The following is a 12,100-nucleotide window of genomic DNA, read 5'->3' on the forward strand; positions in this document are numbered from 1 at the left end:
CCAAGGGCATAGGAACAGCTGTTGTCCTGATACGGAAATCCTTATGAGAAGTATGTTTTTGAGATTTGCCTTGAGCTATGCGTTTTTGCAGTGTTTTTTTGCTGCATTTTTATGCAAACTAAAAGTTGCTTTTTACAATACCAGCAAAAGCTATGACATTGAATATGATGGTTTATTTTTACGCAGGGATATTCCCGTCTTAGGCTGTGTGCCCACTATGCGTTTTTTAAGCATTTCCGCAGCCGCAATTCCGCTGCAGAAACACTTAAAAAACGCTTGGTAGAAGGCCTGCCATGTTCCCCAATGATAATCCGCATGTGCTGTGCACATGCTGCGGAAATTTCCGCTGTGGATTATCGTTGCGGAAAAATCCGCAGCACTACTAATTATTTTGCGGAATCGTGGCGTTTTCGGCGCCATTGACTTGCATTGGATTGCATGACATCCGCATCACTGCATTTGCAGATGCGGATTTCATGCGTTTCAATGTGCGGATGGTACCTGGGTTTGGAGAAGAGGAGACTCTCCTCCAGACCTGGGTACCATAGTACCTGTAAAAAAAAAGAATAAAATAAAAAATATACATTATACTTACCTTCTGATGGCCCCCGGTGTCCTTAGCGATGCGTCCTGGCTTGCCGGCAGCTCACGATGGTCTAAAAAGGACCTGCCATGACGTAATTTAGTCATGTGACAGGTCACGCGACCGCTGACGTCTGCAGTCGCATGACCCGTCACATGACTAAATGACGTTATGGCAGGTCCTTTTAGTCCACCACGAGCTGCAGTCAAGCCAAGACGCATCGGATGAGGACATTGGGGGCCATCAGAAGGTAAGTATAACGTATATTTTTTATTTTATTCTTTTTTTACAGGTACTATGGTACCCGGGTCCGGAGGAGAGTCTCCTCTTCTCCAAACCTGGAGACCATTCTTTTACAGTCACACTATATAAATCCATGCCATTTGCATGGATTTATATAGTGTAACCAAGTTGTCAAGCACTTTCCAAGTGATGCTAAAATCGCTTGGAAAGCGCTTGACAACCCGCATGCGGAAATGCATGTGAAAAACACTTCACTTCCGCATGTCCCTGGCAGGAAAAACGCATGTACAATCCACATGTACAATCCGCATGCGTGTTTTCTGCCAGGGAGATGCAGAAACGTTGAGGAAAAATCTGGAGCATTTCTTCATCGTGGCACATAGCCTGACTGTCGTTTTAAAGTCTTACGGCCGATTCATCGTTGCATTTCCACCAGTTTTTGGCAAGAATACCTCTCAATTAATACGTTTGTGATTTGTGACAAATTAATCAAACATTTTACGCCTTTTTTTTTTCAAATTGTCTTTTTCAAGTTGTCTTTTATGATTTAATTTCTGATTTTTACGTCATTTTGGCTTTTCTAGATAAACTAATTTCATCAAATTCCATTTTTTTAAAAAGTCTTAAAAGTTGGCACAACTCTACCCAGTGCCCCCTGGAGTAATTTAATTTATACCAGCTAAAAATTCCATGTTTTTTCTATATTTTGCAAAACATGCGACTATTTGCACTAAGAATTTGCAAAAATGCTTAAAGGAGGCAAAAAAAAAATGAAATTTTTGGCTTTGCACAAAATCTATGAACTGTTTGCCATTTTTATAATTTTGAATGAATCACAAGTCAGAAAAGAAAAGTGACTTAAAAACATAAATCATGAATTGGGGCCCTTAATTTTAGAAATTTCTTATTAATCCCAATACTCTACAATTTACAACGTGTTCTTTCCCCTCTTGGTTTCTCGGATGTCTGCAGCTAGGATGCAATCTTCGATAAGACTGGTGATGTGTGGAAGATTCGGCAGATGCTACAGCTCGTCTGTTCTGCAGAGCAGGAAGTTTTGCCAGACATCGGCACCTTCAGAAAAAGTTCTACACCAACCTGTGATGCTCAATGAAGTCATCAGCTGCTTGGGTCTGAAGGAAGGACAGGTTAGTTGCTCCTTTTCACACACAAATTCACATAAAATATTTTATATGTATATTTTGGAATAACAGAGCTCCAAAACTTCGGAAGTATTTCCAGGACCCAACTTTGCAAATGGGTTGTCTTTATCACATATCTCTCCTTTTACAGTAGAGCTTCCAGGTCAGCCAGACAAACATCTACTGTGCCTGCTGCAAGGGAAATGTGGTATTACATGGTGGCCATTCAGATGACTGCATGTAACACATGGTTGGGTTGGTCTTACAGAGCACCACTGACTTGACGAAGACAGTGGGGACCTACTGACTGTGATAGATACTGTGAGATTTGGAGAGACTGGATTGAATTCCAAGAATCCGATGCCTAGCACCATAGGCGATTATAATGAGGGCAATCTGGGCTACTGCCCGGGGCCCGAGACTCCAAGGGGGCCCACGACCAGATTGTCCTCATTATAATGTGTGCGGCGCACATATCCCAGCAGGTGGGGGGCCCCCAGACCGCTCCCCCAGCAGCTGCACAGGGCCACTGCGTCTTCTTCGGCCGGGCCAGCACTGCACCTGTAAACTTGCTTGTGTGCTGGCCCGGCCGCATCACAGCTAGGAGACACGGCCCTGTGCGCGGCAGTGTCTGCTAGGGTGACGTCACGCAGTGTGCGCCCTGCACTGCTGCACCGGAGAGGAGCTGGACGACTGGAGCCGAGCCGGGGGATGTTGAGTGACGTGTGTGTGTCTGTCACAGTATGTCTGTGTGCAGGCAGATCTCATTGTGTGATGTCTGTTTATATGTATTTTTGTGTTTCAAATGTGTTTATGCATGTATGTATATGTCTGTATATGTTTGTAAGTGCGTGACTGCCTCCCGCTGTGCATGGATGGCGGTGCGCGGCCTCCCGCTGTGTATGGATGGCGGCGCGCGGCCTCCCGCTGTGTATGGATGGCAGCGCGCGGCCTCCCGCTGTGTATGGATTGCAGCGCGCAGCCTCCCGCTGTGTATGGATGGCGGTGCGGCCTCCCGCTGTGTATGGATGGCGGCGCGCGGCCTCCTGCTGTGTAAAGATGGCAGCGTGCGGCCTCCTGCTGTGTATAGATGGCGGTGCGCGGCCTCCCGCTGTGTATAGATGGCGGTGCGCGGCCTCCCGCTGTGTATAGATGGCGGTTCGCGGCCTCCCGCTGTGTATGGGGGGCGGTGCACGGCCTCCCGCTGTGTATGGGGGGGCAGCGCGCGGCCTCCCGCTGTGTATGGGGGGTGGCACGCGGCCTCCCGCTGTGTATGGGGCGCGGCGCACAGCCTCCCACTGTGTGTGGGGGGCGACGCGCGGCCTCCCGCTGTGTATAGGAGGGTTATGTGGCAGCTCATATTGTATGTAGGGTCTCATACTGTATATAGGGGGATGTCAGAATACTTAATTGTGCTCAATATTAAGTCATAAAATTAATGTAAAAAAAATAAGTATTAATATTGTACAGAATTAATTTCACATGAACTATCACATGATCTATCAAAGGGGGATCATGTGACATGTTAAGTGATACATCAGGTGTGTGAGTGTATGGGGGGAAGGGCACGACTTCTTAACTGCCCGGGACCCTTGCTACTCTTAATCCACCCCTGCCTAGTGCCTTTCATCAGACTGATGGGACCCACCCTTTTCTCTGGTGCACCTCTTCTCTTTACTGATTATGCTCCACGTTGGTCCGCACTGGTCTGCACTATTTATGGTTTCCATTGGATTTTAGAAACCTCACAATTGGAATACTGTTGGCTTATTTTGTAAGTGCCAAAGTCACTCTCTAAACATAGTTATATAGATTTGAAAAAGCCACAGTTTAACCTTTCTCCATCAGTTCTACATTCTCTATCGCTAGATTATTTATAACCCACAATGCCATTTGTTGTGAGAAAAGCATCCAGTTCTCTTATAAATCTGCTATAGTATCTTCCATTACTACCTCTTGTGGTCGGGCTTTCCACAGTCTGACTTCTCTGACTGTAAAGAACCCTTTCCTATTTAACTGCCGGAATCTCCTTTCTTTCACCCATAATGAGTGCCCCCTGGTCCTTAGTATGGTCTTTGGAAGGAATAAGTCATGTGCCAGTCCCTTGTATTGACAACACATGTATTTATACATATAAATGAGATCTCCTCTGAGGCATCTTTTTTCTAAGCTAAACAAGCCCAACTTTTCCAACCTCTCGACATACCTTGTTCCATCCCATCCCTGATATAGGACGTAAGAGTAGACTGGTTGTGGTAATTTTCATGCAGAGAGCCCCTAAACTGCTACATAGTTATCAGTCATCCCCTCTGTTTCAGTGAGAGGTTACCTATCCCGAGCAGTCTGCCAAGACATATGGCATCTTCTGCCCTTAATTTTAGAAATTTCTTCTGCAGTGACCAATGGGTTCCCAGCCCTAAACAAAAACCTATCTTCTTATATTATTGTTGTAACAGAGGAGAAATGGAGCTAACAAACAGCAGCACAGTGAGAGCCAGAGTGTAAATATGGAGCTGACAGCCCAGTAAGAGCCAGAGTGTAAATATGGAGCTGACAGCACAGTGAGAGCCAGAGTGGAAAGATGGAGCTGACAGCACAGTGAGAGCCAGAGTGTAAATATGTAGCTGACAGCACAGTGAGAGCCAGAGTGTAAATATGGAGCTGACAGCACAGTGAGAGCCAGAGTGGAAGGATGCAGCTGACAGCACAGTGAGAGCCAGCAAGGAAAGATACAACTAACAGCACAGTGAGAACCAGAGTGGAAAGATTGAGCTGAGAGCACAGTGAGAACCAGAGTGGAAAGATGGAGCTGACAGCACAGTGAGAGCCAGAGTGGAAAGATGGAGCTGACAGCACAGTGAGAGCCAGAGTGGAAAGATGGAGCTGACAACACAGTGAGAGCCAGAGTGGAAAGATGGAGCTGACAGCACAGTGAGAGCCAGAGTGGAAAGATGGAGCTGACAGCACAGTGAGAGCCAGAGTGGAAAGATGGAGCTGACAGCACAGTGAGAGCCAGAGTGGAAAGATGGAGCTGACAGCACTGTGAGAGCCAGAGAGGAAAGATGGAGCTGACAACACAGTGAGAGCCAGAGAGGAAAGGTGGAGGTGACAGCACAGTGAGAGCCAGAGAGGAAAGGTGGAGCTGACAGCACAGTGAGAGCCAGAGAGGAAAGATGGAGCTGACAGCACAGTGAGAACCAGAGTGGAAAGATGGAGCTGACAGCAAAGTGAGAGCCAGAGTGGAAAGATGCAGCTATTACTAAAAGTAGTTTACAGGTGTATGGGGAAGTAAGCAGAATTGGTAAGTTGATTATGATGGTGAAGCAGAGCTGGCTTGCCCAGGTGGAGGGTATAGATTTTACTAATTACTGTGTGGAGAGTGAAGGATATGGACAGTGCAGAGATGGAGAGGAGGAGGCGCTGGGGAGGGATTGTGTATTAGCCTTGGCTCACTATCTGCTCTGCAAGCAGTAACTCATAGGCTATGTGCCCACAATGCAGAAATGCTCCTTATTTTTCCTGAACGTTTCTGCATCTCCCTGGCAGAAAAAACGCATGCGGATTGTACATGCGGATTGTACATGTGTTTTTCCTGCCAGGGATAAGCGGATGTGAAGCGTTCTTCACATGCATTTCCGTATGCGGGTTGTCAAGCGCTTTCCAAGCGATTTTAGCATCACTTGGAAAGTGCTTGACAACTTGGTCACACTATATAAATCCATGCAACCGGCATGGATTTATATAGTGTGACCGAAAGAATGGTAAAAAATAAAAAATAAATATTATACTTACCTTCTGATGGCCCCCGGTGTCCTTATCCTGGCTTGCCGGCAGCTCGCGGTAGACTAAAGAACCTGCCGACGTCAGCTTTCACGTGACCTGTCACATGACTAAATGACGTCACCGCAGGTCCTTTTAGTCCACCGCGACCTGCCGACAAGCCAGGACGGATCGCTATGGAGACCGGAGGCCATCAGAAGGTAAGTGTAATGTATTATTTATTTTTTAATTTTTTTTTTTTTTACAGGTTCTATGGTACCCGTGTCTGGAGGAGAATCTCCTCTTCTCCAAACCCTGGTAGCATCCACACATTGAATCCGCATGATTTCTGTCACGGGTGTGTCGCCACGAAGATCGTCACGATTACACAGCCTGACTTCTCGCAGCTGACTTTTTGGTGCTTTGTGTTTTTCGGCAGTGAGGGAGTTAATTCTCTCTCTCTCTGTGCTAGACAAGGTCCAGCCTCGCCCAGCTGCAATCAATGCTGCTGTAGTGGGACTCCTTCAAATGCCTGCTGGTCTGTTAGGGAAGTGTCGGTGAAAGCATTTCATGCAGACTAACAGAGCGGATCGTGGTATTTGGAGTTTCAGAGATAAGTGTATTCGGAGAGTTTTTTCCCTTCCTCGCTTTATCATTTATCTCCTTTCCCGTTGGTGTTCCCTCTGTTGTAGTTGTGTAGTTTTTGTATGCAAGGTGGTTTTGGTTTTTCCCTTGTACTGTCTCGTTCGTCTAAGTACTGTGTGTGGGCATATTATTACTTGTCCCCTTTTGTTGTGATCGGGGTCCTTCTCAGGACTAGATTACTTAGGTGCAGGGATCCTCAGGAGGTAGGGGTTACGCTGGCGGCCTGGACCTCTGTACCTTTAACAGCACCTCCAGGTTGAGGGATTAGTCAGGGCCCCAGCTTAGGGTCAGCTTAGGCCCCCTACCTCCAGTATACAGAGACAGCGTGACATTTTCACCGACCACTTAGTTTTTCTCCAGCTACCATGGATCCAGTAGCCGGTCTAGCTCGGCAGTTGCAGAGTTTGTCCATGGAGCTGGCGGACGTTAGGTCCAAGGTTTTGTATCCTCAGGAGCAAGCCGGACCAGAACCTAAAGTAGCTCTCCCTGACAGGTTCACTGGGGGGCGGGACAAGTTTTTTGTTTTCCGGGAGGCATGCAAGTTGTACTTTCGGCTGCGGCCTCGGTCATCGGGGAGTGAAGAACAAAGGGTGGGAATTGTCATCTCGCTCCTACAAGGGGACCCACAATCTTGGGCGTTCTCTCTTCCCCCGGGCTCCCCGGCTCTCCAGTCAGTGGATAGGTTTTTCGCTGCTCTGGGACTCGTATATGATGACCCAGATCGGATCTCCCTTGCTGAGTCTAAGTTACGTAGGATTCAGCAGGGAGATCGTCCGGCGGAGGAATTCTGTTCGGAGTTCCGTAGGTGGGCCACGGACACCCAGTGGAATGACCCGGCTCTTAGGAGCCAGTTTTGTCAAGGTTTATCCGACAAATTACAGGATGTGTTGGCACAGTATGACTCTCCCGCGTCACTGGAAGCCGCTATGGCCCTTGCTATTCGCGTTGACAGGCGGCTTCGGGAGAGGTGCGGGATAACTCTACCCCCTGTGATGACTCCACCTCCTACAAGGTCCCCTCATATGGTGGTTCCCCTGGTCAGTCCAGAGGAGCCTATGCAATTAGGAGGGACATCATTTCGGGGGAGGGGACCGGTGGTGCGCCATAAGACAGGAAGGTGTTTCTTCTGCGGGAGAAAGGGACATTTTATTGGGGGGTGTCCATCCCGTCCCTTGCAGAGTGAAGAGTCGTCGGAAAACTGTTGATCCCAGGTTGTGTGGTGGACGGCAATCTGGGAGTAGGTATTTCGTCCCTAGGTTCGTCTCAGTTTCTCGTACCGGCGGAGGTGGTGGTGGGTACGAGAACTGAGAGGATATCTGTTCTTCTGGATAGTGGGGCCGGGGCTAATCTGGTTGATGCTCGGTTTGCCCGGGTTCAAGGTATGCGATTGAGTGAGTTGGCTAAACCCATCCCCATATTCTCGATCGATGCCAGGCCTCTCGGTCAGGGAAGTTTTTTGCAAGCTGTGCATGACGTAAAACTTCAAGTGGGGGCGATACATAAAGAACTGTTGTCTTGCTACGTGTTGGAGGGTCTTCCCACTCCTATAGTGTTGGGCCTTCCTTGGTTAACTAAGCATAACCCGGTTATTAATTGGCAAACCAGGGAGATAAGCCAATGGAGTAAATTCTGTAATAAAAACTGCATGAACACGGTCATCGGTGCGGTTACTCCTTGGGTCTTACCTCCATTTCTGGCGGACTTTGAGGATGTATTCTCGGAGAAAGGGTGTCAGGAACTACCTCCTCATCGCGAGTATGACTGTTCTGTAAAACTGCTCCCTGAGGCCAAGTTACCTAAAGCTAGGTTGTATAACCTTTCTGGTCCTGAGAGGCAGGCCATGAAGGATTATATTTCAGAAAGTCTGGCTAAGGGGCATATTAGACCTTCATCTTCACCGGTGGCTGCGGGGTTCTTCTTTGTTAAGAAGAAAGATGGAGGCCTACGCCCTTGCCTGGATTTCCGTGAACTTAATCGGATTACGGTCCGAGATCCGTATCCGCTCCCACTTATTCCCGATCTCTTTAATCAGATCGTGGGCGCCAAATGGTTCTCTAAGTTGGATCTCAGGGGGGCGTACAATCTGATTAGGATGAAGGAGGGGGATGAGTGGAAGACGGCGTTTAACACTCCGGAGGGGCATTATGAGAACCTTGTCATGCCATTCGGTCTGACTAATGCCCCGGCGGTGTTCCAACACTTTGTTAATGACATTTTTCGCCGTCTGGTGGGACAGTTTGTTGTCATATATCTGGATGATATCTTAATTTACTCGCCGGATCTGGTGTCTCATCAGGAGCACGTTAGGCAGGTGTTACAGATCTTGCGGGATAATAAACTGTATGCCAAATGGGAAAAGTGTGTGTTCGCCGTACAGGAACTCCAGTTTTTAGGCTTCCTGGTTTCAGCGTCCGGTTTTCGTATGGACCCTGGGAAAGTGCGGGCAGTTCTTGAGTGGGATCGGCCAGAGAATCTTAAGGCACTACAACGTTTCCTGGGGTTTTCTAATTATTACCGGAAGTTCATTCGTAATTTCTCGTCCATGGTTAAGCCTCTCACAGACATGACTAAAAAGGGGACGGATTTTTCTAGGTGGTCTGACAAGGCTTGTCAAGCATTCTCCTCCTTGAAAAAATGTTTTGCCTCGGCACCCATACTCATTCAACCTGATGCGTCACAGCCATTCATTGTAGAGGTAGACGCTTCCGAGGTAGGGGTGGGAGCAGTATTGTCACAAGGTTCGTCCCCTGGTAAGTGGCATCCGTGCGCCTTTTTCTCTAAAAAATTGTCGTCCGCTGAGAGGAATTACGATGTCGGCAATAGGGAACTCTTGGCCATTAAGTTAGCTTTTGAGGAGTGGCGCCATTTTTTGGAGGAGGCAGTCCATCCGGTCACCGTCATCACCGATCACAAGAACCTGCTATATCTGGAGTCCGCGAAACGTCTGAATCCCAGACAAGCTAGGTGGTCATTGTTTTTTACCAGGTTTAATTTTGTCGTTACATATCGTCCTGGGTCAAAAAATGTAAAGGCGGATGCCTTATCTCGTACTTTCCCTGGGGCCGGGAATACGGACGACCCGATTCCTATCCTTCAGGAGGGGGTGGTGGTTTCGGCAGTATGCTCTGAGCTGGAGGAGGAAGTATTGGAGGCTCAGGGGGACGCCCCTGTTGGACCTCCGGGGAGACTGTTTGTTCCAGATCAGTTGCGACAAAAGGTGATCGAGGCACACCATAACTCAGTTTTTGCAGGACACCCGGGGAGTAAAGCAACTGTGGATCTCCTCTCGCGTCGGTTTTGGTGGCCTAACTTACATAAGGAGGTGGTAACTTTTGTCGCGTCCTGTGGGGTTTGTGCGCGTTCTAAGACCTCACATACCCGTCCGTCTGGGGCCCTCTTACCTTTGAAGATCCCGGAGCGTCCTTGGACTCATCTGTCTATGGACTTTATTACGGACCTCCCTCCGTCTTCGGGTAAAACGGTCATACTCGTTGTAGTGGACAGGTTCAGCAAGATGGCAAATTTTATCGCTCTTCCTGCTCTCCCTAATGCTAAAACTCTTGCGCAGGTGTTCATTGGGGAGATTGTGAGGCTTCACGGGGTACCCTCCGAGGTGGTGTCTGATCGGGGGTCTCAGTTTGTGTCCAAGTTCTGGAAGGCGTTTTGTGCACGGCGGGGGATGCATTTGTCGTTCTCATCGGCTTTTCATCCTCAGACCAATGGTCAGACGGAACGAATGAACCAGAGCTTGGAGACATATCTCCGGTGTTTTGTGTCAGAGAACCAGGAGGACTGGGCTTCTTTCTTACCTCTGGCAGAGTTTGCTCTTAATAATAGGCGGAGCGAGTCCACTGGTAAGTCCCCGTTTTTTGGGGCATATGGTTTTCACCCCCAGTTTTGTACTTTCAGTAGGGGGGGCTCTTCGGGGGTTCCTGAGGAGGAACGATTTTCCTCATCACTCGCTTCAGTATGGAGAGGGGTGCTGAAGAATCTGAATACTATGGGGAACCGATACAAACGTATGGCTGATAGGAGGAGAGTGTCTGGTCCGGACCTAAGTGTGAACGATCGGGTATGGTTGTCTACCAGGAATATAAAACTTAAGGTTCCCTCCTGGAAACTGGGTCCCAGGTTCATCGGGCCGTACAGAATCAGTTCTATAATTAATCCGGTGGCATTCCGTCTTGACCTCCCCCCTACGTTTAAAATTCACAACGTGTTCCACAGATCGTTGCTTAAGAGGTATGTGGCGCCGGTGGTACCGTCACCTTTACCTCCCCCTCCAGTGGTGGTCAATGGTAACTTGGAGTTCCAGGTATCGAGGGTCATCGATTCACGCTTTAATCGCCGGTCCCTTCAGTACCTGGTTCATTGGAAAGGGTATGGTCCTGAGGAGAGGATGTGGGTTCCTGCGTCGGATATTAACGCAGACCGATTAGTTCGGGCCTTCCACACGACTCACCCGGATAAACCTGGCCCTGAGGGTCCGGAGGCCCCTCGTAGAAGGGGGGGTACTGTCACGGGTGTGTCGCCACGAAGATCGTCACGATTACACAGCCTGACTTCTCGCAGCTGACTTTTTGGTGCTTTGTGTTTTTTGGCAGTGAGGGAGTTAATTCTCTCTCTCTCTGTGCTAGACAAGGTCCAGCCTCGCCCAGCTGCAATCAATGCTGCTGTAGTGGGACTCCTTCAAATGCCTGCTGGTCTGTTAGGGAAGTGTCGGTGAAAGCATTTCATGCAGACTAACAGAGCGGATCGTGGTATTTGGAGTTTCAGAGATAAGTGTATTCGGAGAGTTTTTTCCCTTCCTCGCTTTATCATTTATCTCCTTTCCCGTTGGTGTTCCCTCTGTTGTAGTTGTGTAGTTTTTGTATGCAAGGTGGTTTTGGTTTTTCCCTTGTACTGTCTCGTTCGTCTAAGTACTGTGTGTGGGCATATTATTACTTGTCCCCTTTTGTTGTGATCGGGGTCCTTCTCAGGACTAGATAACTTAGGTGCAGGGATCCTCAGGAGGTAGGGGTTACGCTGGCGGCCTGGACCTCTGTACCTTTAACAGTACCTCCAGGTTGAGGGATTAGTCAGGGCCCCAGCTTAGGGTCAGCTTAGTCCCCCTACCTCCAGTATACAGAGACAGCGTGACATTATCCGCATGTACAGATGCAGTGATGTGGATGTCATGCGGTTCAATGCAAGTCAATGGCGGCGAAAACGCAGTGATTCCGCAAAATAATTGGTAGTGCTGCGGATTTTTCCGCAATGATAATTCGCAGCGGAAAGTTCCGCAGCATGTGCACAGCACATGCGGATTATCATTGAGAAACATGGCAGACCTTCTGCCAAGTATTTTTTAAGAGTTTCTGCAGCGGAATTGCATAGTGGGCACACAGCCATAGCCATTAAAAGCAAAGTCCTGCACCGAATCCCTGCGAGTCTGTCTCTGACTGCTGCTAAAGACAGATTGGACCTAACAGACAGCAAGTTACAGAGGAGGGAGACTCAGGGTGGCAAGGACTTTAGGGCTTTATTACAGGGGTAAGACAACATGTTTTGCTTAAAGGATTTGCAATTGTATCATTTAGTGCACAGCTATCAGATGGAGATAAGTTTCTGGAAACAAGATTGGCCATCTAATATCACTATGCCGCTGTAGTAGACATGACGTGTGGACGTGTGTGGGGCTATGTGCATCCTCTATACAAAATGTGAAGTCCCTGACATCATTCTTATC

General features: G+C 48.4%; 1 protein-coding gene across 7 annotated transcripts in view; it reads left to right on the forward strand.

Moving 5' to 3' along the window:
* The window catches only part of METTL15 (methyltransferase 15, mitochondrial 12S rRNA N4-cytidine), a 410,148-nt gene that overhangs the window by 54,568 nt on the left and 343,480 nt on the right, over positions 1–12,100 (forward strand). For all 7 annotated transcript variants that reach the window (XM_073658075.1, XM_073658073.1, XM_073658071.1 and 4 more), the window contains one exon: positions 1,799–1,974. In XM_073658075.1, the coding sequence (XP_073514176.1) occupies positions 1,804–1,974 (171 nt within the window). In that variant the 5' untranslated portion in view covers positions 1,799–1,803. The remainder of the gene's footprint in view (positions 1–1,798; positions 1,975–12,100) is intronic.

Source organism: Phyllobates terribilis, unplaced genomic scaffold, assembly GCF_046119375.1.
Source record: "Phyllobates terribilis strain yellow unplaced genomic scaffold, ASM4611937v1 Scaffold_13__5_contigs__length_258822181, whole genome shotgun sequence".
NCBI lineage: Eukaryota > Metazoa > Chordata > Amphibia > Anura > Dendrobatidae > Phyllobates > Phyllobates terribilis.